Source organism: Callithrix jacchus, chromosome 14 (assembly GCF_049354715.1).
Source record: "Callithrix jacchus isolate 240 chromosome 14, calJac240_pri, whole genome shotgun sequence".
In the NCBI taxonomy this organism is placed as follows: domain Eukaryota; kingdom Metazoa; phylum Chordata; class Mammalia; order Primates; family Cebidae; genus Callithrix; species Callithrix jacchus.
In genome coordinates, this window is record NC_133515.1 from 87,509,959 (window position 1) to 87,535,812 (window position 25,854).

General features: G+C 45.7%; 1 protein-coding gene across 3 annotated transcripts; it reads right to left on the reverse strand.

Annotated features, from left to right (window-relative positions):
• Positions 1-273: 273 nt before the first annotated feature.
• GCKR (glucokinase regulator) lies at positions 274-24,466 on the reverse strand. 3 transcript variants are annotated; one of them, XR_013526713.1, is made up of 20 exons: positions 24,341-24,466; positions 23,906-24,061; positions 23,675-23,743; positions 23,009-23,077; positions 22,545-22,618; positions 22,124-22,190; positions 21,882-21,935; positions 20,191-20,285; positions 17,845-17,950; positions 16,229-16,347; positions 15,491-15,589; positions 15,185-15,282; positions 14,764-14,840; positions 14,009-14,105; positions 13,676-13,773; positions 13,499-13,582; positions 8,343-8,465; positions 5,537-5,686; positions 1,463-1,597; positions 274-694 (listed from the first exon to the last, which is right to left on the reverse strand). XR_013526713.1 is itself a non-coding variant. In XM_035273518.3 (19 exons), the coding sequence occupies exons 1-19, from the start codon at positions 24,398-24,400 to the stop codon at positions 524-526; spliced, it is 1,878 nt and encodes a 625-aa protein (XP_035129409.1). In that variant the 5' UTR covers positions 24,401-24,466; the 3' UTR covers positions 274-523. The 3 variants fall into 3 exon arrangements, 2 of the variants coding, with proteins under 2 accessions (XP_035129409.1, XP_078205754.1); XM_035273518.3 differs by lacking the exon at positions 8,343-8,465; XM_078349628.1 differs by lacking the exons at positions 8,343-8,465; positions 23,009-23,077.
• Between the last annotated feature and the right edge of the window lie 1,388 nt (positions 24,467-25,854).

Below are 25,854 nucleotides of genomic sequence, written 5' to 3' on the forward strand. Positions count from 1 at the left end.
GGGACACAGCTTCTTCCCTCTTGTCCTGGAATTATCTAAAAGTTCCCACCCCTCGTCATTTGTCTGTGTGGGATTGGAGTGTGTGTGCATGATGCATCCTGGCTGCATGTTGGTAATGAGGAATATAGGGATGCTATATAAGGCTTGTGTTAGAGACAATGAAATTGAGTTGGGGGCAGAATTAAACAAACAAATCTGCTGTTAAGACCAACCCATGCCATCCATCCTGTCCCACTTCTGATCTACTCAGTTTGATTTACTGACTTTGAAAGGTTAACTTTCCAAAATAAGACATTTCATTTTATTTCTGAAATCAGAATAATTGAATGAAAGTAGAAACCACTAGGTCAAGAGCAAGAACTCTCCCCCAGAGTGGAGAGAATCCTTCTCTCCACCCTGGGCTGCTGGTGCCCCTAGAAACGGGGCTTCTCCCTCCCGCGTGTGCTGCTGGCACAAGTCCCTTGGGTGGGCTGGGCTGGAGTGGGCAGGGTTGGGCCCCTTTCACCCAACCAGAAACACCAGTTCACTGAACAGCAGGCTCTAAGATCTCGAGGGGGTCTGCTGTGCGCTTCTGGCCTGGCCCAGCAAGAGCGCTCCTGACAGCCTCACAAACAGAAGGAGCTGCAGCCAAGTGTGTCTGAGCCTCAGTGATCGAGCACCGGAATAGGAGGCTGAGCAAGGCGATGGGGATCACCTGTGGGGAAAAGGCAGTGGGCCCTGAAGCCTGAGGAAACGAGGTCATCAGAGAAAGAACCCCAGAGGAAGTTCATGCGCAGTGGCTCACGCCTGTAATCTCAACACTTTGGGAGGCGGGCAGATCGCTTGAGTTCAGGAGTTTGAGATCAGCCTGGCCAACATGGCGAAGCCCCGTCTCTACTAAAAATACCAAAATTAGCCAGGTGTTGGTGGCTGGCACCTGCAATCCCAGCTACTTGGGAGGCTGAAGCAAGAGAATCGCTTGAATCCAGTCAGTGGACAGAGGTTGCAGTAAGCCAAGATCACACCACTGCACGCCAGCAACCTGAGTGACAGAGCAAGACTCCCTCTAAAAAACATATATATACCCTGGAGGAGCTAAAGCATTTGCTGTAGGAATCAGGAGCCACTAGGTTAGATGCAAAATAGGATGTTATGAAGACTAGAAAGTGGTAAGGAGGTGAATTAAGAGCAGAGAGAAACCTTCACTTTGACCAGGAAAACTCCTATTTGTCCTTTGAAACCCAGTCCTTCTCCCTCTCTTTCCTGACTCCCCTCCTAGGTAGAATAGAAGACCCCTTTTCTCTGCCCCTGTAGTACTTTTTAACACCTCAGTGACCACTTGTCACAGTCATGTCTCCCCCATGAAAGCAGAAGTCCTTGTGAGCAGGGTGCCATTGAGCTTTGTAAACCCAGTGCCAAACTTCCTGACACATTGAAAGTACTCAAAAAGTATTTGCTGAATGACCAGCAGTAGGCAGGATACCTGTTCCTTCTCATGCGCAACCTGGACATGGCAGGAGATGGGAGCAGCCCGAATATCATCTGACAGTGGCTGGGGAAAGTGGATTGCTTGGAGGAGGCTCTCGATGCATCGAGCCTTGGACTGTCCAGAGAACCGCTATGGAAGAAGTGGTAAGATCAGTGTCAGGCTAAAGGCCAGAGAAACTAAGAATGGAGTCAAGGGAGAAGAATGAACTGGGAGAGTGGGAGGCTGGGATCCCGAGGCTGCAGAGTCTATAGATGATTTGTCCGTGTCGGCAATCCTAAACTCATAATTCCCAGGTGTAAAGAAAAGCTGGGTTAAAGGGCTTGGTGGTGGGCCTTGATTGGCTGTGTTAAACTGGAGAATTAATGGCAAGTTGGTCAAATTTGCATCTGTGGCCCATCAATCCCATAGGCTGGTAATCTGGACTCCCTCTCTCTAGTTTCCTCCCTAACCAAATCCATCTTGCACACTAGTGTAAGACTGCAAACACTGCTTTCATTTTGTCACTACCCTCCTCTTTGTCTAGCTCAGCATTGTCCAGTAGAAATATAATGCAAGGCTGGGCACGGTGGCTCATATCTGTAATCCCAGCAATTCGGGAGGCCAACACAGGAGAATCACTTGAGCCCAGGAGTTTGAGACCAGCCTAGGCAACATAGCAAGACCCTATCTCTACAAAAAATAAAATAAATTAGTGGGCATGGTGGCACCTGCCTATTGTCCCAACTACTCAGGAAGCTGAGGTGGGAGGATTTCATGAGCTCAGGAGTTTGAGGCTGCAGTGAGCCATGATTGCACCACTGCACTCCAGCCTGGGTAACAGAGTGAGACCCTGTCTCTAAAAAAATTAAAATGAAGAAAAATATATAATGCAAACCACATATGTAAGTTTAAGTTTTTAGTAGCTGCGTTAAAAAAATTGAAATAGGCTAAATTGACTGGGCACGGTGGCTCATCCCAGTACTTTGGGAGGCAGAGGTGGGCAGATCACAAGGTCAGGAGTTTGGGACCAGCCTGGCCAATATGATGAAAGCTGGTCTCTACTAAAAATACCAAAAAAAATTAGCCGGGTGTGATGGCACGTGCCATAATCCCAGCTACTTGGGATGCTGAGGCAGGAGAATTTTTTTTTTTTTTTTTGAGACAGAGTCTCATGCTGTCACCCAGGCTGGTGTGCAGTGTTACAATCTTGGCTCACTGCAACCTCCGCCTACCAGATTCAAGCGATTCTCCTGCCTCAGCCTCCTGAGTAGCTGGGATTAGAGGCATGCACCACCACGTCTGGCTAATTTTTGTATTTTTAGTAGACACAGGGTCTCGCCATGTTGGCCAGGCTGGTCTCAAACTCCTGACCTCAGGATATCCACCCACCTCAGCCTCTCGAAGTGCTGGGATTAGAGAGGCATGAGCCACCGCACCCGGCCTGAAATTAATTTTAATAATATATTTTATTTAACTCAATATATAACCAAATGTAAACAATATGAAACATTATTAGTGAGATATTTTGCAACATTTTTCTATATTTGTATTTTGTATTTTGAAATCCAGTGTGTATTTTACAATTATAGCACACATCAATTTTTTTTTGTGTGGCTTTATTTTTACTTTTATTTTTTTGAAACAGAATCTCACTCTGTCACCTAGGCTGGAATGCGGTGATGCTGTTTTGGCTCTCTGCAACCTCCACCTCCCAGATTCAAGTGATTCTCCTGCCTCAGCCTCCCCAATAGATAGGAATATTAGCATATGCCACCATGCCCAGCTAATTTATTATTTTTTTTTTATTTTTAGTAGAGATGGGGTTTCACCATGTTGACCAGGCTGGCCTCGAACTGCTGACCTCAAGTAATTTGCCCTCTTCAGCCTTCCAGAATGTTGGGATTACAGGTGTGAGCCACCACACCCAGCCAACACACCTCAATTTAGGTGCTAGATTTGCAATGCTAAAAAGTAGAACATAGTTCTACTAAAACATTAAAGTTACTTTTAATTTTTAAATTATACAGCTGTGGTTTTTACATAAAATTAAAAATTCAGTTCCTCAGTCACACTAGCCATATTTCAAGTGCTCAGTAGCCACATGTGGCTGGTGGCCAGGCCAGTACTTTGGACAGCACATGACTAGCTGCATTTGGCAAGTCCAAATTCCTGTCTAGCTTTTTTTTTTTTTTTTTTTTGAGACGGAGTTTCGCTCTTCTTACCCAGGCTGGAGTGCAATGGCGTGATCTCGGCTCACCGCAACCTCCGCCTCCCAGGTTCAAGCAATTCTCCTGCCTTAGCCTCCTGAGTAGCTGGGATTACAGGCACATGCCACCACACCCTGCTAATTTTTGTATTTTTAGTAGAGATGGGGTTTCATCATGTTGGCCAGGATGGTCTCGTTCTCTTGACCTCATGATCCATCCACCTTAGCCTCCCAAAGTGCTGGGATTACAGGCGTGAGCCACCGCACCCGGCCTCCTGTCTGACTTTAAGCTTCCACATCCCTCCCTTCCTACATCTTCATAATCCCTCACTATGCTCTAAAATAACTCTCCACTCTGGTCAGACCTGTGTCCCTCACATATCATGCCCAGTCCACCTTCTGGGACTTGGTGAATGCCCTCACAGGAGTGCCCTTCTGTCCATCTATCCATGCTATAACCAACAGGCCTATCTCAAATATCTTCCCTGAGGCCTTCTTTTTGCTGGAATGCATACCGACCCCACCTTCTTTGTACCTCCACTAGACATCAGTAAATACCATAGCTATTTTGGGGACCTGGTGGTTGCTCATTAAATGTTTTGATTGGTTCCTTTCACATAAGGTTGTCAGATTTTGTGACTAAAAATACAGGCATCCAGATATATAATGAAAAAAATTCAAAAATGTCTCAAACTTCATAAGACATATTTGATGAAAAAATTATTCCTTATTTATCTGAAATTCAAATTTAACTGGGTGTCCTGTATTTTTATTTGCTGACTCTGGCAACCCCATTTTCATGACCACCTGTTGTGCTGTCTGCTCAACATCCACGCCTCCTTCTGGTATCAGCACCTTGGTTTTCCTCTGGGAATCTATCGCTCCCCCATGCTCAGATAATGAGGTTGGATTGAGGCTCACCTCCCAGCCCTTCTTCCACCACCATCCTGAAGGGAAAGCACATGAACCAGACTGGGCAGAGCACCCCTTCCCCTGGAGAACAGTGATTGCTTCAGGGACATGCACGTGACCCAAGCCAGAGCCCCTGACCAGGTATTTCCAAGAACCACAGGACAGACAAATTCTTTGCCCACTAGTGTTGTTAAGTTAGTAGGATGTCAGGTGGGCACTACTGGTGGCCACTTTGCCACCTAATGGAGAAAACTTGGCTAAGAATGAGAGCAACGGTAGATATGGTGGCTCACACCTGTAATCCCAGCACTTTGGGAGGCCGAGGTGGGTGGATCACCTGAAGTCAGGAGTTCGAGACCAGCCTGGCTAACATGGCGAAACCCTGTCTCTGCTAAAAAATACAAAAATTAGCTGGGCATGATGGTAAGTGCCTGTAATCCCAGCTACTCAGGAGGCTGAGGCAGAAGAATCACTTGAACCTCAGAGGCAGAGGTTGCACTGAGCTGAGATCACGCCACTGCACTCCAGCCTGGGTGATAGAGCAAGACCTCATCTCAAAAGAAAAAAAAGAATGAGAGCAATACAGAGGAAAGCAGAATTAACGGTAGAGAGTTCTGGAGCACATGGATTCAACTGCCCTAAGACTGTTCAGTTATATCAGCTGCCATTTTGCTTGTTTAGCTTAAACCAGTATGAACTGGTTTTCCATCACACGTTTGTAACCAAAAGAGTCTTGCCTAATAATTACCATTTCACAAACACACATACATGCATGCACACACACTTCTTTCTTCCCCCTACCCCATGGTATTTCAGGACACACACACTTCTTAAGGAAAAGATGCACCTAATAGGAAGAACAGCACCCAGGAGAAAGGGCAGGCTGTATCCTTCCTCTGCAAAATGCCCTCCTCTAGCAGCCTAAGCATTGAGGCCAGGCCCCACCCAGCCCTGCCCCTTCACATCCCTACCTGCAGCATGGCCAGTGCCCGCCAGAAGAGCTTGGAGTTGCTAATTCGGAGGTCCAACATGTGGTTTTGCAGGATCTTACCAAGAAGCACGTGAGCACCTGTACTCACTGTATTCAGCACCCATTTTGTGCTTAACTCACGTTGGAACTTCTGAAAAGGGCAGACACATTGGGGTGTCAAAAATTAGAGGACGGAAGAGCAGCAGAGCGAACAGGGCCCTGATATCACACAGGAAACCAACTGTCAAGAACCAGGGACCAGAATGCAGACATAATTTGTTTGAACAGCCCAGGGTTTAAATGTTAGGACAGTAGATATAAACCAGGACTGTCTCAGGCAAACCTGATAGCTTCACCTATTTGTGGTTTTGATCCCTACGTAGACAGATAAGGTCTCTGAGTCTTTCCACAGTAGGATTTTGATCCTGCTCAAACTTTCCTTTTTCTCCCCAGGTATCAGACAGGAAGAGTGGGGTTCATTCCACTAAACCACAGGCTTCTTGAGAGGGCAGAGATGGTGTCTTATTCTGCTCCAGGGTCCCAGTCCTTTAGACCATGACTGACACATGGTTGCTGATCAATACATTTGTTGAGGCCCAGCACAGTGGCTCATGCCTGTAATCCCACCACTTTGGGAGGCCGAGGTGGGCGGATCACCTGAGGTCAGGAGTTCTCAATAAGCCTAGCCAACATGAGGAAATCCTGTCTCTACTAAAAATACAAAAATTAGCTGGGAGTGGTGGCACACACTTGTAGTCCCAGCTACTGGGCAGGGGCAGGGGGCTGAGGCACAAGAATCTCTTGAACCTGGGAGGCAGAGGTTGCAGTGAGCTAAGATTGTGCCACTGCGCTCCAGCCTGGGCATCAGAGTGAGACTGTGTCTCAGGGGAAAAAAAATGTTTGTTGAAAAATGAATTCTATTTAATTTTTGTAACAACCCTATAGAATACGTTTATCTATCCTCTTTTCTACATATGAGGAAACAAGAGGTCAGAAGTAAACTAACTTGGAGAAGCTCATATGATAATGAGATGCAGAATGAGGACCTAAATCCAGGTGTTCTGATTCAATGACGAGGGCCTTTCCTACTTTGCCACAAATATCTCCTAGATGAATGAGAGAACCTATGTGAAGACATGTTGAAAACTAAAAAGTTATACAAACATGTGATATCATGAGTATAAAACTGCCACCTGTTTTTGGCCCTGATAGCTTGTCCACTTAGGCACTTATAACACCTATTGGCACATTAGCAGGGAAACAAGGGTCCCGTAAAGGTGTTGAGGGGATTAATTAATTGGTGATGTGGTTAGGCTTTGTGTCCTCACCCAAATCTCATCTTGAATTGTAATCCCCAAAATCTTTATGTGTCAAAGGAGAGACCAGGTGGAGGTAATTGAATCATGGAGTTGGGAGGGGGGGTTGGGCCATGCTGTTCTTGTGATTGTGAGTGAGTTCTCACGAGATCTGGTGGTTTTATAAGGGGCTCTTCTCCCTTCACTCAGCACTCTCCTTTCTGCCGCCTTGTAAAGATGTCTTGCTTCCCCTTCACCTTCTGCCATATCATAAGTTTCCTGAGGCCTCCCCAGCCATGCCTAATAGTGGGTCACTTAAACCTCTTTTCCTTATAAATTACCCAGTCTTGCTGGGCACGGTGGCTCACACCTGTAATCCCAGCACTTTGGGAGGCCGAGGCAGGCGATCACAAGGTCAAGAGTTTGACACCAGCCTGGCCAACATGGTGAAACCCTGTCTCTACTACTAAGAATACAAAAATTAGCCAGGCGTGGTGGTAGGTGCCTGTAATCCCAGCTACTTGGGAGGCTGAGGCAGGAGAATTGCTTGAACCTGGGAGGCGGAAGTTGTAGTGAGCTGAAATCACACCACTGCGCTCCAGCCTGGGCAACAGAGTGAGACTCCATCTCAAAAAATAAATAAACAAATAACCCAGTCTTGGGCAGTTCTTTAGAGCAGTATGAAAATGGGCTAATACACTTGGTCCTAGCCGGGCTGAGGAAACAAATTACTGCTACTTTTACCTCTTTATTCTGTAACTCTAGAAATAGCTGGTCACACAAAACCCTGGAAGAGGGTATGCTGAAAACATTTCAACAAGTGAATTACCAGGACACTGAGTGTAGAACAGGTATTTGACCAATTTCAGCATGAAACTCAACAGTAAGTATGCAGTACTGATGCTATAGAATGTATGTCAGACTGCACTTTAGGAGAGAGGTCAGTTAGATCCGGGTTATACCACACACCATTTATACCACTAACATTAACATCATTAACACAAAAATATTTTAAATTTTACATAATTTGGAGTGAGACATGTTCATTTTAAAGTACATATGGGCTGGGCGCGGTGGCTCAAGCCTGTAATCCCAGCACTTTGGGAGGCCAAGGCAGGTGGATCACAAGGTCAAGAGATCAAGACCATCCTGGTCAACATGGTGAAACCCTGTCTCTACTAAAAATACAAAAAATTAGCTGGGCATGGTGGTGCATGCTTGTAATCCCAACTACTCAGAAGGCTGAGGCAGGAGAATTGCCTGAACCCAGGAGGCGGAGGTTGTGGTGAGCCAAGATTGCGCCATTGCACTCCAGCCTGGGTAACAAGAGCAAAAACTCCATCTCAAAAAATAAATAAATAAACAAATAAAAATAAAGTACATATGGAAAAAAATCAGCCAGGAATTATAGCCAGGAAAATCCTTAAAAAGAAGAATAGGCCAGGTGTGGTGTTTCACACCCATCTCTACTAAAAATACAAAAGAAAATTTGCCTGGCATGGTGATATGTACCTGGAATCTCAGCTACTTGGGAGGCGGAGGCAAGAGAATCGGTTGAAGTAGAGGGGGTGACGGTTGCAGTGCACTGAGATCGCTTCATTGCACTCAAACTTGGGTGACAGAATGAGACTCCATCTCAAAAAAAAAGAAGAAGAATGAAGAACTAACTCTATTGGCTATTAAACATACCATAATGCCTCTATAATTAAAACATGTGGTACTAGCACATCAATAGACAAACCAACAGAACAGAATAGAAAGTCCAGAAATAGACCAGTGCACATAGAAATTGAGTATATGATACAGGTAGCATCCTGAAGCACTCAGGAAAAGATGGACTTTAAAAAATTATATTGGAGCCAGGCATGCTGGCTCAGGCTTGTAATCCCGGCTCTTTGGGAGGTAGGAGGATTGCTTGAGGCCAGGGATTTGAAACCAGCCTGTGCAACACATAGCAGGACCTTGTCACTACAAAAAAAAAATTTTTTTTTTTTTTTTTTTTTTAAGACGGAGTTTCACTGTTGTTACACAGACTGGAGTGCAATGGCACGATCTCGGCTCACTGCAACCTCTGCCTTCTGGGTTCAAGCAATTCTCCTGTCTCAGCCTCCCGAGTAGCTGGGACTACAGGCGTGCACCACCATGCCCAGCTAATTTTTGTATTTTTAGTAGAGACGGGGTTTTACCTTGTTGACCAGGATGGTCTCGATCTCTTGACCTCGTGATCTACCCGCATCAGTCTCCCAAAGTGCTGGGATTATAGGCGTGAGTCACCTCGCCGGGCCAAAAAAAATTTTTTTTTAATTAGCCAGGCATGGTGGCCTATTCCTGTAATCCTAGCTACTTGGGAGGCTAAGCAGGATGATTTCTGCAGCCCAGGAGTTTGAGGTTGCAGGGAAATCTGATCACATCACTGCACTCCAGCCTGGATGACAGAGCAAGACTCCATAATAATAATAATAATAATAATAATAATAATAATAGTATGAAATAAATAAATACTACACAGTGGCATTTCTAATCTATCAGATTGGCAAAATTCAAGAGCTTCACGGAACTCTCAAAAAGGCTGTAGGAGAGCAGCATTCTTGTATATTGCTGATATGGAAAGAAAAATAGTAAACCCAATGGAAGGAAATGTTGCAATATCTAACAAAATGGCATATGTATGTACCCTTTGACCCAGCTCCAATATTTCTAGAAATTTACCCCAAAGATATACTTCTAACATTACAAAAATACATGCACCTTCATTACATCATGATTGATAACAGCAAATATGGGAAACCTAAATGTCCTACATAGGAGATTGCCTGAGTAAACTATTATATATGTGGAAACACACAAAGGTAAACATTAATGAGGAAGAGTCTATAAGCCAATATAGAATGATTTTCAGAATATCGTCTTAAAGCACAAGAGTATACTCTACTGCCTTTTGAATAAGAAAGAAGTGCAAACTATATGTGTTTGCACACTTTTTTTCCCCAAAAAGAAACATAGGAGGATGAACCAGTAACTAATTAAACACATTCCCTACAGGCATGAATGGAAATGGAATGAGACAGCAAAAACACTGATGATGTTGGAAATCAACATTATCACTAAGGGAAAGGGGAAGAAGAGTGGGAATATATATATCGTATATTTAGGTATATATAAATGTATGTGTATATATATGTGCACACACATTCACTGTATGTAAACAAATATACATAGGCATATGTGTATATATATGCGTGTGTATATACATAAACACACACATACGCACACCCTTGTTCCTTCTACTGATACGGCTCAGAGGCAAAGACACACCAGTAGCAGTGAACATCCCTAGCATTTAGGTTTCTAAATACTAGACCCCACTAACAAGAACAAGGGCTCCTCAGAAAAATGACTAACTCCAGGGCTGGACCACGGAAAGTATAGGTGAGCCTGGGACGACGGTTTTGTGTTCCTGCATAGGAGATTGACCGGGCAAACTATTGTTACACACACACGCACACACACGCAAATAAGGAATAATGAGGAAGATATCTAATAACTGCACTGTAGTGATTTTCAGAATATCTTAAGCAAAAAATGCAAGATGTAAGAAAGATGCTACCTTTTGCATAAGAAGGGTATTATTATTATTATTTTGCAAAAAGAAACACAACAATGAGTTGTGGATATATCACAAGGACACTGATGTGGATATATCACAAGGACACAGGATCCAGCGTGAATGAGCTCTCATTTTGAGCATTCAAATAAATAATGAATAAGAAGAAGAATGGATTAAAACACATTTAACAACAACAAAAAATTCATGAGTCCATATTGACACTAAAAAATAAAGATAGATAGGGTAGATAGGGTGGAGAGAGGAAAAAAACATTTTTAATTTTATTTTATTAATATAATTTTTTTGAGACAGAGTCTTGCTCTGTCACCCAGGCTGGAGTGCAAGTGCATGATCTCGGCTCACCGCAACCTCTGCCTCCCAGTTCAAGCCTGATTCTCCTGACTCAGCCTCTCAAGTATCTGGGACTACAGGTGCACGCCACCACACCCCACTAATTTATGTAGTTTTAGTAGAGATGGGTTTTTGCCATGTAATACAGGCTGGCCTCAAACTCCTGGCCTCAAGTGATCCACCTGCCTTGGCCTTCTGAAGTGCTGGGATTACAGATGTGAGCCACCACACCCGGCTGAGAAAGATTTTCTTTACAGAAGAATGCCAACTACTGAATAGAGATGGAAAGAACAGAAACAGAAAATCACCATTTAAAAACTACCATAGTAATAATTGATTCAACCAAGAATCATCAGTGGATGCTAAAATCATTGGGTGAAAGATTGCTGAGGAATAGAATAAAGAGAAATCTAACAGACACCTTCTTAGCCAAATGATCGAATGTTGCATCACCAATAAAGGGACAAACAGACATCAGGTGCCTCCTTGATGTGATACACTGATAAGGGCACACCTCCCCTATGCAGTACTCCTGCCAAAAAATTTAACCTGAATATAATGAAGAAATAATCAGGCAAATCCAAAGTGAGGCAAATTCTGGAAGACAATTGGCCTGGACTTCTAAGATATCAATGTCATGAAAGATTTAAAAAACAACAACCGAGAAACTCATTTGGAATAAAGGAAAACCAAAAGACGTGACAACCGAATACAGTGCGTTATCCTTGATTGAATCCTCGATCTGGGAAATAAAAACAATACAGGAGTACTTGGGAAAACTGAATATAGTCTGGATAATAGATAATAGTATTATACTAATTGTCATTTTCCTGAATGGAAAATTGTATTTTAATTATGTAGTGAATGCCCTTGTTTTTAGAGGAAATATGCCAAGTGATTAGTATGACATATTGCAGTATCTCCAGTTATCTTTTTTTTTTTTTTTTTTTTTTTTGAGACGGAGTCTCACTCTGTCCCCAGGCTGGAGTGCAGTGGCACCATCTTGACTCACTGCAACCTCCTGCCTCCCAGAGTCAAGCAATCCTCTTGCCTCAGCCTCTCGAGTAGCTGGGACTATAAGCATGCACCACCATGCGTGGCTAATTTTGACATTTTTAGTAAAGACGGGGTTTCACCATGTTGGCCAGGCTGATCTCAAACTCTTGACCTTGTGATCCACCTGCCTTGACCTCCCAAAGTGCTGAGATTACAGGTGTGAGCCACTATGCCTGGAACTTTTTTTTTCAGATGGAGTTTCACTCTGCCATCCAGGCTGGAGTGCAGTGGCATGATCTCGGCTCACTGCAACCTCCACCTCCCAGGTTCAAGCAATTCTCCTGACTCAGCCTCCTGAGTAGCTGGGATTACAGGTGTGTGCCACCATGCCCAGCTAATTTTTGTATTTTCAGTAGAGACAGGGTTTCACCATGTTGGTCAGGCTGGTCTCAAACTCCTGACCTCGTGACCCGCCTGCCTCAGCCTCCCAAAGTGCTGGGATTTCAGACATGAGCCACCGCACCCAGCTCCAATTATATTTCAAATAATTCAGGAGAAAAGAAAGAGATGAAGCAAATATGGCAAAATGTTAATGATTGATGAATCTAGGGAAAAGAATATGGGCATTCTTGCACCATTCTTGTATTTTTCTGTAGGTTTGAATTTTATCAAAATAAAAGTATATCAACTGTCACTTTGGAGGGCAAGAAATAAAAATATAAATAAATAAAAGTGTAGAAACAGTTTCCATCAAAAATATTTATTTACTTTGCTTGTTTGTTTTGAGACAGAGTTTCACTCTTGTTGCCCAGGCGGGAGTACAACGGCACATTCTCAGCACACTGCAACCTCTGCCTCTCGAGTTCAAGCAATTCTCCTGCCTCAGCCTCCAGAGTAGCTGAGATTACAGGCACCTGCCACCATGCCTAGGTAATTTTTTCATATTTTTAATAGAGATAGGGTTTCACCATGTTGGCCAAGCTGGCTTCAAACTCCCGACCTTAGGTGATTCATCTGCCTTGGCCTCCCAAAGTGCTGGGAATAAAGTCATGAACCACCACGAAAATATTTCTATAGCTAAAGATTGACCAGACCAAATAAAGCCTCTTTATTTCAAACAAGTCCAATTCATTTAGAAAGATAAAACCAGGCTGGGTGTGGTGGCTCACTACTGTAATCCCAGCACTTTGGGAGGCTGAGGCAGGCAGATCACTTGAGATCAGGAGTTCAAGACCAGCCTGGCCAACATGGGAAGAGCCTGTCTCTACTAAGAGTACAAAAATTAGCGGGGCGTGGTGGCACGTGCCTTTAGTACCAGCTGCTTGAGGCACGAGAATCACTTGAACCCAGGAGGCAGAGGCTGCAGTGAGCCAAGATTGCACCACTGCACTCCAGCCTGGTGACAGAACAAGACTCTGTGTCAAAGAAAAAAAAAAAAGAATTAACCTGTCCTGAAGGACAAATGAACACCTGTCAGATGACTGGTGGCCTATCCTGCACTTTTTGCATATTCCTAGAAACAGCTGAGCCTAGTAGTTCATTGCCTTGAGAACTCTGACTAGTTACCTGGTAACCCATGACCTTTCCTAGCTGGCTTTGTGAAGATCAGAGAGGTCTCCGAGCTTTCTATCCTCCAGCCTTGGGTTTTCTGATTCCTGGAATCCCTCTCCCTCCCAGCCTCTCAATGCAGATAAGACCTTCCCATTCCCCATACCTGGATGAAGTTCCCTTCATAGTCAAAGAAAAGCAGTGGCCATGTGATGCTGATGATGGAGGGAAAGAGCTTCTTCAGAGGAATCTGGAGAGAGAGAAAGAGGAGCAGGAACGGCATCTCCAGGAAGACCTGGCTGTAAGTGCCGCCTGGGTCCCCTCATCACGGCTGGACTCTCACCGGCAAGGACTGCCCCACGGTGCTATGTGCCAGGGCCTGGATGTTGCTGGTCTTGTCTTTCACCTGCTCCACTATAGTCTGCACCTCCATGAGGTTGTCTAGGAAGGAAGATATCAGAGTCAAAGGACATCAGGAAATCAGGAAGGAGGGCATTGGAGTCAAAAGGCTGACTGTGCAGCTGTTCCTCCTGCTCCCCTGGTTGGGGTCCAGTCAGGATATTCACCCTATCCCTCCCTCTGAGCAGGTACCAAAAGACCCAGAAAATTAACAGTGCCTCTGAGTCATTCTACTTCCCCTCTCCGCTCCCCTCACCACTCCCATCTTTCCTCTTACCATCCAGGGTGAAAATGAAGACCACAGTGTCAATTTCCATGAGGGAGGGCAGGATGGAAGTCAGGAAGTCCTCCTGGGAGAAGGAGAACTGGGGACCCTGGGGCAGAAGAAGATGGGAGAGTCCCTCCCATGAAAACACTTTAAAGCACAGACTCAAGATCTAACACTTTTGTCTACAGGTAAAAAAGCAGAGGTTCTAAAAGGTACAGTGTTTTGCCCAAGATGACGTAGCAAGTCAGTGGACTAGGGCCAGGTTCGGGGATTGGATCTAGAGCTTTCCACACTCCCCATGCTACCCCCAAAAGCCTCATGACTTCTGAGCCATATTCTCTTCTCTGGACTATGTTTTTTTTTTTTCTTTTTCTTTTTCTTTTTTTGAGACAGAGTCTCACTCTGTCACCCAGCCTGGAGCACAGTGGCACAATCTCGGCTCACTGCAACCTCCACCTTCCGGTTCAAGCAATTCTCCTGCCTCAGCCTCCTCAGTAGCTGGGACTACAGGTGCCCGCCACTACTCCTGGATCTTTTTGTATTTTTAGTAGAGACAGGGTTTCACCATGTTGGCCAGGCTGGTCTCAAACTCCTGACCTTGTGATCCGCTCACCCTGGCTTCCCAAAGTGAGCTACCATGCCCGGCCATTTCTCTGGATTATCTATTCCAATGAACTCCCCACCTAGCTCCACCTTCCCCTTTGCTTCCACCCTCAGCACACCAGTGATCTGCCCAACTTCCCCAAGTCCTGTTCTTCTCTAACCTGGTTGGTGATCTCAGCCTTCTGGTTAAACATGTCACTGTGATCACCAATGAGAAAGCCACGGACATCTTGGAAATCTGGGAGGTTTAAGAACAAGTAGAGAGGAAAGATTGGCTTTATAGGAAAGGACGTTTCTAGTCTTCAGGGGGAGTCAGTGGGACTGGGAGGAAAAGTGGTAAGTGGGGAGTGAGGAGTAACCCATGAGGGAAGCTGCAGCTAAGCACAGGGGTGGGAGCTAAGAAGGGATCAAGGACTGAGTTGGGGTTTGAAGGAAGAAGAATTTGACTGAAGTGCCTATTTAGATAGGGCAGGAGGAACACTGACAAACACCCATGGGTTGGGAGTAGGTCAGTGTTTGGGGAGCAGCCCGATTGGTTGTGATCAGGAGGAAGCAGGAAGAACATTTGGACTGGGGTCCCACCAGCGCCAAAGGTGTGGATGCACTCTACTCCATCCATGATGGCAATGATGCCCAGGGTCTGCCAGCCAACCAAGTACACATGGCCTTTCTTCTCCAGACTGAGAATGGGTCAGAGGTTAGAACATGAGAGATTACAGTGAAAAGAGGCCAGAGATGCACACAGAAGAGCACAGGAGTCAACACACCATGACCCTTCAACATGCAATCCCATCACCCGCACCATGTTAACATGTCTCAGAGAGTCTCCCTGCTCTTGGTATTCTTCACCTGGGCCACATCCCCACCTCTAAACACATATCCACACACCTGGCGCTGACGTGCTTCATCAAGGTGGCAATCTTGGGGCCTTGGCTGTAGGTCACCTGATGAGCCCGTTCAAATGTCCGCAAGATTTCCAGGAGGCATCTGGGAGAAAAGCCACCAGTTCCCAGGAAGGGCCCAATGCCTCTCAGAAAGACTGGGTGCCTCCCTGAGGAGGGAGGCGAAGGCATAGCTCCCTTAGAACTAAGTTCTTCTGGTCCCTGGAGAGGTGCAGAGAGTAGGGCCAGACTGTGTTCAGGGGGTGCAGCAAGGGACTCAGTGGGCAGAAAACAAAAGAGCAGAAAGAGGGACGAGGGCATCAGGAGGGTACCAGGAGGAGCAGGATCTGAGAACCACTGGGAAGGGGAGTGAACAGCCTGGGAATGAGGCTAGAGAACCTAGAGAGGGAGGCTGGCCCATAGTAGGATGAGCTCTACCTGCATGACCTGGACCACCCCACAAATCAAAGGGCCCTTGGGAGCCAGGCTGGCTTTGGAGGTTCCAGGTAGGCTCAGGGATTAGGTCTGGACCTGAGGAATCCAGGATCCGCTGGAGACAATCTAGACTCTGCGACTATGTGGTGGGAGCAACAGCACGTCCCCACCAGCTCCTTTCTCAGGGGAGGCGTGGTGGGCTGCAGTCTTACTGCCACCAGCCCAGTCCTTGGGTCTAGACCTGCCATTCCCCATCCACACCATCTCACACTCACCTGACTGAGCTCTCTCTTGTCCAGATCCTCCCTACCTTTGAGATGCTGCAATGCCCCGGTCCACAGTCTTATGGGCAGCTAATAACAGGGTTTCCAGCAGGATCTTGGTGGCACTTCCACCTTTCATCCGGGAGGAGCCGCTGAGTCCCTCAGGCTGAATGACGTGAAGACACCCAAGAGGAATTGGGAGAGGTTGAAGACTTCAGAGACCGCTTGTTAGTGACCCCCAGGCGTGTATGTGATGGTACTGCTGGCCCCCAGTGTGCCTGTGAGGAAGGGTACTGGGGTGGGCTTGACTAAGAGGAAGATTGGAAAGAGGGAAAAGGCCTGCTCTGGTCATTCCTGAGTATATATTTAGGACTCTCTGGGGAGGAAGTCACAGTGATTGGGTCTCTTGACAGCTGGGTCAAGGGTTTTTCATAAAGTGCTTTCCTTTTCTTTCTTTTTTTTTTTTAAGATGGAGTCTTGCTCTGCCGCCCAGGCTGGAGTGCTGTGGTATAATCTTGGCTCACTGCAACCTCTGCCTCCCAAATTGAAGAGATTCTCCTGCTTCAGCTTGCTGAGTAGCTCGGATTACAGGAACCTGCCAACACACCCAGCTAGTTTTTGTGTTTTTAGTAGAGATGTGGTTTCACCATCTTGGCCAGGCTGGTCTCGAACTCCTGACCTTAAGTGATCTGCCTGCCTTGGCCTCCCAAAATACTAGTATTACAGTCATGAGCCATCACACTCAGCCCAGAGAGTGCTTTTCTTTCCAAGAAATTTCTCCCCCACCTCCCTCACCTCCACCATTTTCTGTGGTAGTTTATCAATCCAAATACCACATGTCATATGCTTTGGACAGACCGATGAAGCAGCTCTTGCAGGGGTCCAGATGTGGAACACAGCACACCGGACAGCAAAGAGATTCCGGCAAACAGAATGATAACAGTAATAATGAGAAAAGAAGATTGAAAGTCAACATTTGCAGAGAGGAGGAAAGAGAGACGAGTATTTGGGAGGTCAAAACTATGGAATTCTTACATCATACGGAATTCTACCTTCCTATCTCACAAAAGGAAGATGGAGGAGAATGTCTCAGATCACATGGCCATCACTGGTAGAGGGAGGCACCGGGCGGAATTTGGCTAAGGCCCTCCTAAGGCCCAAGTGAGGAGAAATGGTGCTAGTGAAATGTATCCGCAATCCAGATGAGAAAAAAGAAACAGGAGAAAACAGCTTTCAAGCTAAGAAGGACCAGCCAATTTTGGAGAGGATTTAGAAGGCAGAATGAAACAAAACTGCACCCCATTTTTTAAAGCCCATATTTAAAATGTAAATATGTAAGACAGATAGACAGACATAACCGTGGCTATTCAACGCTGTCTATACATAGATGGCAAAGAGCTTCTTTAAACAGAAACTGCCCCAGACCACTAAAGTGTTTAATGATTATGCATTTGAGAGACAGGGTTGGAATTAAGATGAAATATCTTAAGGTGAAAAAGTAAATGGGAAAATAGGATTTGCTTTATAACATCTTAGCTGACTCACAATGCCTCAGGAATTTAAACAAGATGTAACAGAACCTAAAATCAGAGGCCCCAAGGAAGTCGCAAGCAGTTCCCAGGTGTTGGCGGGTTGGAGAACATAGGAAAAGGAGAAGCCCTACCCCGATGGCAGGATTGAGCACAAAAGCTTTCTGTTTCTGCTGCATTTTCTGCATCCGCTCTGCCACTTGTCGGAATGTTGAACTCCAGTCTTCAATGGGGTCATTTCTGGGGTCCAGAGAGACACAAGGTGGGGAGATTGTCTATGAGGATTTCAAAGAAGGGCCTCAGCTGGGAGTCATGATCAAGGACTGCTTTGGGATTGAGGTCAGAGGTCAACAACTTCACACAGACGTATGCTTTGGAGCTTTTAGAGGCACTGTGTTCCTGAACCCCAAGGACGGGGGTTAATAAAACATTCAGCACCTCAAGCCCAGAGCAAAGCCAACACTCAAGTTTAAAGTTCCAGCCTGAGACCCAGACTGTCTTGCATAATCCCCAATGCCATGGCCACACTAACCTCACCCTCTGCAGGCCCGTTAGGGAATGCCTGTCATTCAAATATCAAAGTTGCCACCTTATTTTCCATCTTAGGGTCCATCAGAAGCCCTTGCCATTCATGGAAATACGTTCTGGAAATCCCTCCAAAGAGTGAACCCCTAGTAATGGAGGGAGGGATGACAGTGAGGGAACCAAGCTGCAAGGTAGGTGTAGCGCCTCACGGTTGTCAAACGTTCCTTGAATGAATTAATCAGGAACAAATCAATGTGTTAATGAGGCAGACTTGTTATCTGCTTAGTTACAAATCATGGAATCTCAAAGAATGAGGATCTTCTTTAGTTGATTTCTAATGGCTTTGCTAGGGGATAATTTGTGAATCACCCATTATGGCAGGACCTCAAAGAGTTAGCTACCTCTGTACATGGCACCCCAAATTTTGCCTTATCATCCCGTCCTGCAAAGTTTCCATTCCTTCTTGAACTATTTTTGTATCACTTCTAGGGCAGACGACTTTCACATATTTCATGCCCGTTGTGTAAAATGTCTCCTGTCATTTGTCCTCAAACTATTTCTGAAACTTGCTAGAGATCTAAGAAAGAGGAAACTAAAGCAGAAAGCAGAGACAGGGTTTATATTATATGGTTTAACGTCTAGATTCCTAAACACAGCTGGGCATCCAAATCATCTGGGGAGTTTTGTTTTTTAATAACTATCCATTTCTGGGTACCACATCCACCCTAAGATTCAGATTCAGTTGTTCTGGAGTGGAGCCCAAAAATCTGCATTTTTAAAAAGCTTTCCAGATGACTCTGAAAATCAGCCAAGTTTGGGAGCCACTGATTTAAGGAACAACTGGAAGATCTCCACGCCTACACTGTTTGAAATTCTTCATTTCACTTAGTCATAGGGCCTGAAATTAGCATGCACTGCAGCAGATACATTTTTGGTGAAGGAGGGCCCTCCATGAAAAGGATCAGGGTTAGGGTATTTCAGATTCATTTACACCTTCGCATGAATTATACTACAGCCTAGAATCTGGGAGGTGAAAAAGCACCTTCGAAAAACCCTCTTGTCCCCCTTTCCAAGACCACCGCTAAATACAAAAAGCTGCTCTAAAATCATCAACAAGCCTCTGCCGCATCCCTCTCGTGTCAGGAAGCCCTCAGCTTTGTCAGGTGGCCCACTCCAATGGTTTATTTAGCAGAGTTCCCCAAACCTGGCTGTGCATCAGAATCTCCAGGGATGCTTTCAAAAAATAGATACTTCAGGGCCTTACTCCAAACCTACAAAATCAGACCTCTTACACAAGGAACTAAGAATCTTCTTTATTTTTTTGTAACATTCCCCAGGCAGCTCATGCACAGAACCACATCTGAGCACTACTGGTTTGATGTATTGACTTATTCTGAGATCAGAGTGACTACTGACATAGAAAATATAAGAGGGAGGTGATTTGGGAATGAAGGGCTCTCAGGGAAGGGAAGAGGGTGAGAGATCTGAGGAGCCTCGGGGGAGCAAAGGGGTGCCAGGAATGATGAGAGAGAATGGGCACCAAATAAGGGAGCTGGACAAAGAAGAGTAGGGAGCCATCTAGCACCCACTACTGCTACTTTGAAAAGGTGCTTGGAGCTCACCCCCAAATGAAAGCACAAATCTCTGTGGTATGCATCTTCCTGACCCCATTTTATCTCTTGTTTTCTTGCCTCTTAAATCCCTGTTTTGAATGTAAGCTATCTTATACTTTATGCATCCTTTATAAGTGGCCTTTAATCCTTTCTGAAGCAAGAAGACAATAACTTAACCAACAAAAAAACCTTGTAAGCTTAGGGGCACTCCATATTTAATATTCTGAGATTTGGTGAACAAGAGTATATTTATCATTTTCTCCCTTATGGTTGTACTATAGACTTTGACATGTTCCCTTCCAGCCTGCCCCAGGGCTGGGCCAGTCATTCCAGAAGCCTCACCTGGCCATGCTCACTGGATTGAAGCCAACCAGGACTGGCAAGAAGACAGCTGTGTTGTTCATGCAGTAGTCCATCTGGCCTGCCACAAAGGGAGCCTGATGGTGAAGAAAGAGAAGAGCATGATGAGGGGGTCATTACTCTGAGTGGTGCCCGAGGCTCAAGTGCAGCAGAATCCTTCAGAATGATTGTTCAAAATGCGAATTCCTGGGCACAGTTACAATCTACTGGATCCAAATTTGAAGGAGGTGCATTTTTAACAAGTCCTCCAAGGAAATCTACATGGTAAAGTTGGAATACTACTGAACTAAATTGTAAGCTCTTTGAAGTCAGTATCCTCTTCTCTTTGTGTGTTTCCTTCCATATATAACACTGGGGATCTAGTTTCCGCTCAGTGAATTCTTAGAGCCAGAGAGCTGCAGAATTGAGAGGAAACTTGGGAGTCTTCCAGCTCAGTGCTTCTCAAACTACCTGGTAATCTTGCTAAAATACTCAGTAGGTCTGGGATGGGGCCTGAGATTTTGCATTTCTAACAAGTCTCAGGTGACACTGATGTTGCTGGTACAGGCACCACACTGTAAGTAGTGAGGGACTAGTCCAGGGCCCATATTTTTCTGTAAAAGGCCAGATAGTAACTACTTTAGGGTTTTTGGGCCTTATGGTCTCTGTCCAACTACTCAGCCCTATGGCTATAGCATGAAAGAGGCCCTAGACTATATGTAAACAAAAATAGCTGTGTTCCAACAAAACTTTATTTTAGGGGCTGGACACGGTGGCTCGTGCCTATAAACCCAGCACTTTGGGAGGCCAAGGTGGGCAGATCAATTGAGGTCAGGAGTTCAAGACCAGCCTGGCCAACATGGTGAAACCCTGTCTCTACTAAAAATACAAAATTATCAAGGCATGGTGGCATGTGCCTGTAATTCCAGTTACTTGGGAGACTGAGGCAGGAGAATCACTTCACCCAGGAGGTGGAGACTACAGTGAGCCAAGATCGTGCCACTGCACTCCAGCCTGGGAGACAGAGGGAGACTCCATCTCAAAAAAAAAAAAATACACAAAAATACTTTATTTTAGGGTTGGGCACTGTGGCTCATGCCTGTAATCTCACCACTTTGGGAGGCTGAGGCGGGCAGATCACTTGAGGTCAGGAGTTCGAGATCAGCCTGGACGACATGGTGAAACCCTGTCTCTATTAAAAATCTAAAAATTAGCCGGGTATGGTGGTGGACACCTATAATCTCAGCTTTTCTGGAGGCTGAGGCAGGAGAACCGCTTGAACTTGGGAGGTGAAGGCTACAGTGAGCCAAGATCATGCCATTGCACTCCAGTCTGGGTGACAAAACGAGACTCCATCTCAAACAAACAAACAAAAAAATGTATTTTAAAAAACAGGCAGCTGGCTGCATTGGCCAGCCAGTATAGTTCACTTACCCCTGGGCTAGTCCACCTCTCTTGGTTGCTGATTGATTGATGCAGTTATTCTGAAATAGAATCCCTTCCCATCTTCCCACATTCTTACAATTCAATCCAAGTTAGTGAAACGAAAACCAAAATTCCTTGAGCAAACTTCCTGCTTTCTAGCACCCACCTCATTGATCTCTCTTCCATGCTCTTCCATTCCCACTCACTTCTTCTCTCTAAAATTCATCCACTCAACCTTACTCTCTGTGAGTAAAATTCATTCTACTCACAGAGAGTCCCACAGAAATGCCAACGACAATCACCCTCTTCTTCCCGACAGCCACCTGGGAGAGGAGGATGGACAACACAGTGTAACTGGGAGTATTCCAGGCACAAACCTACTGTGTGAGGGTATCAGGGCCAGGAACAGGGGAGGGAGGGAATAGGCTTTGGTTGAATGCTGGGGGTTTTATGTCCCCATGAGAAGGAACAGATAGAGGTCTCTGGTCAAGTATCAGTGGGAAGCACAGACCTTCTTCAGTTCCTCGATCCCGTGCAAGGCACTATCTTCCGTCCCCTCCCTAGAGGCCACCACAGACCTAAGAGGACAGACTCGAGGTCAGTGGCACTGGTTGGGAAGCAGAAGCCTATGGTTTATTAGGGCAGGCTACATTAAGAGATGGGAATAAAGGGAAAACTATCATTGAGTGAGCACCCACTGTTTGTTGGGCACCATGATAGACACTCCACAGAGTTGAAAATCCCCAAATAACCCAAATACCTGCAACAGCCGGTCAGGTGACATAAGTATGTAAAGTGGACCAAGTGTAAGGCAATAAGGAATGGGGGAACTAAGGCAAGCTGGACTCAATCTCTGCCTAAAGGCATTCAACTCAATTTCTAAGAAGCGCTATTCAGGCCAAACAAAATATTCACAGCCTAACTTGGCTTACCTGTCACCCCCTGCAATGAGGTAGGTGTAAAGAGGTTTCTGTCCCAGACCTTTCATCAGCTGATTAAAGGACACCTGTCAAGGAGAGAGGATGTGAAGGGGTAATGACAGAGAAGAAACAATTATCTTGGATTTTCAACTCCTAGAGGACAGAGACTATATAACGATTCTCTTAGACCAGTGCTTAACCCAGTCCTACATGGAATCTGGCGCTTAAAGCTGCCACTTGGGGATGATTAGTTGGCAGTGCATGGGATGTAGAGACATTGACAACAGACTGGTGGGACTCAGATGGGCTCAGAAGAAATGGGACTTCAGGGTGATGCCTAGCTTTTGGAAGAGAGAGAGAGCCACGCTTGGTCTAGTGAGGGGGGGCCCTGGGAGCTCAGTTATGGTGATCTTTATGGTCCTGAGGGTCACCTCAAGAAGTGGAGAGGGAAGAAAACCAGGGACCAGGGTGCTCACCGACATGAGGAATGCCATCCGGCCAGAGGTGCCCCCTCCACTCAATACAACCAGCCCCCCATCTGGCTCCTGAAGAAGGAAAAAGGCGTATATCACCAGGGCCTGGCTTAGGTTGGGGGAAGCATATTCTTTGTCAGTAATGCAAGAGGAACTGAAAAGGCTCCTTATCCCTCCTCTCATCACAAAAGTGAACAAATACATGCAGTGTAGTGTAGAAAAAGAACACCGGATTAGAGAAACCAGTTTGACTCCCAGGTCTTGCTCCACTACTGATTCAAATCCTTACTTATCCCCGGAAGAACGGAAAGCAGCTTTGTCATCTAAATAAAAGCAGCGTTATCCAGCAATTATTAGCTGGGTGTATTTGACAAGCTACAGTGATTATCTTTCTAAGTCATTGTTTTTTCATCTGATAAAAACAACAAACAGAAATCATATCAACTTCACCGGTTTTTGTGAGGTAATAGCTGTGAAAGTAGACTGTCAATTATAAAGTGTTAAGCAGAGAATTATTGTTAATAATAAGATAAAAATAAGGATCCAAAAGGGAGGATCTTCAAAAGGGAGAAAGGAGGATGAGATCTGTAAAAGTGAGAAATAGAGACCAAAAAAAGGAGAAAGAGGGAAACAGAAAAGTTGAGGCAGGGAGCAGAAGGAAGGTTGTACCTTCAGCACTTCCTGAACTTTCCCGGCCACGTGTACCATGGTGGTCAGAATAGATTCGCTGTAGAGCCTCTGTAGGAAACAGGCAGGAATCAGAAGCCAAGACGAGGAGGACGGTGGATGGGGGAGGGGGTCTCAGGGTTTCCAATGTTAGGAGCCATGGTCAGGGAGGGCAGAGGTGGGATTGGGGTTGGCATGTTTATTTGCAGGGTCCAGGGCATGGGTCTGGGTTACCTGGTATGTGGGCAGAGCTTGCCCCTCCTCCTGGAAGATCTCAGCATCACATTGCCCCAGCAGTCGAACAATTTTCTCAGCATCTGCTTTGTCTAGGTCCCAGGTCAGTGGATTTGACTTCTCTGTGATTGGCACAGCTGCCTCATACCCAGACAACTAGAAGGAAGAGGGGACAAGGAGGGAGCAGGAAGCCACAGCCTCATTCATGCCTGCTGAGCTGGAGTGGCAGCAGGCACAGAGTTTGGACTCTCATACACACACACACACACACACATCACACCAGAAACTCAGCCTGCACTTGCCACTCTGGGCATATTAGAGAAAGAACATCAGGAAGGAAAAAGAGGTGAGCAGAAACCCAGGGCGGACGGAACACTGGATGAAAAATAATTTTAGGAATCAGCACGGAAAGCCAACATGGAGAAGGGGTCTCACCTCCCACTGGCCAGGCTCCGGGGTCTCAATGACATGTTGAAACCGTTTTGTAGCTGGCATGGTCCCGCGCTGTGGATACACTGTTCTGCCTGCCTCTTCAGCCACACGAACCCCTCTGGTCACAGTGACTCTGCTTCCAGTTGGCAGGGCCTTATCTGAGCCACAGTGATGATTAACCCAAGCACGCTGGGCTCTCAGGGCACTACCCCCTGTACCACCGCCTGCACCACCCTTTCCTGGTCACTAGGCCCCCAGCCCTCTGGTAACCTCAGGGAAACTCCTCTTTGCATGCACCCTGACTCCGCAGCGTCTGCTTTGGCCCTGAAGAGGAAGACCAGAGGCTCCTGACTCTTGCACTATGGGGACAATGCCCTCTTCTCCTGAGGACCTAGAGCCTGGGAGTGCAGGACAACACCCAGGGCAGTGAGAATCCCTGGGCAGATGTCCTCTGAGGCCAGAGATCAGGGCGGCCAGGTCAGCAGAAGTCAGAGGACCTGGCCCATGACTTGATCACATGCTCCACAGGCACAGTCCCACTGGTCCCATATTACCCTCTCCTTTCAGAAAGGAAGGCAGCAGAAGCTTCTGAGCCCCAAGTGTGCACACACTGTACTGGACATTAGAGCTGGAAAAATGCCACAGAGACAGAAATACTACATTGAGAATTAGAAACCAAAGGATCTGCCCTAAACATAGTGCTAGCCAGCATCTGTTTATACTGAATAACACACTTTCCACAGACAGTATCTCATGGGATACACCAACACTAAGATGTTGGTCAATGTTGACACCTTCATTTTCAGATGATGAAACGGGCTCAGAGTAGTTGAGTTGGTTGCTTAAGATCACTCAGCTGGACAAATCGGGACTCACACCCAGATTTCAAGCTCAACCAAAGCATGAAATAATGTAAGAGCTTACATGTTTATTGAACAAAGGAAGTAACTAACAAATTGGTGCAAATTTGCAATCATCGTCCATTCACACGTGAGATTTATAAAGATCTCTCCCCAACATTGCCTCATCTGAGCCTCACAACAACCCTGTGAGGTTTCACTCCCTTTGCTTTACAGGTGGGAAACCTGCGGCACAGATAAACCAGTTTCTCCAAAACCATGCCATAAGTGGCAGAGCTTTAGAAAAACAAAAACAAAACAAAACAAAAAGGCGAAAAGAAAGGAATAACATTTTTTTAAAAAGCCATAGGTCTCTGAGCTTTGATTCTCCCTCGAAGCTCAACATTCTTAACAATCTCTGTCTCCAGGTTTTAACCAGACACATAAGAGATGCTCAATAAACATTTGCTGAATAAATGAAAGAATGAATGAGAAAGCGAACGGAATTAAATCAGATTATGAATGGGAAAGAGACTTCAAAGCTGACGCAGTCTATAAGTAAGGGATTGTTAAAGCAATTATTATCTGCATCACTCTGTCCCCTCTCCTCTTAGCCCCTTGGGCACTGGAGGTGGAATTCCTCCTCCCAACTTGGCTCTTCCACGCGGGCAGGAAGGG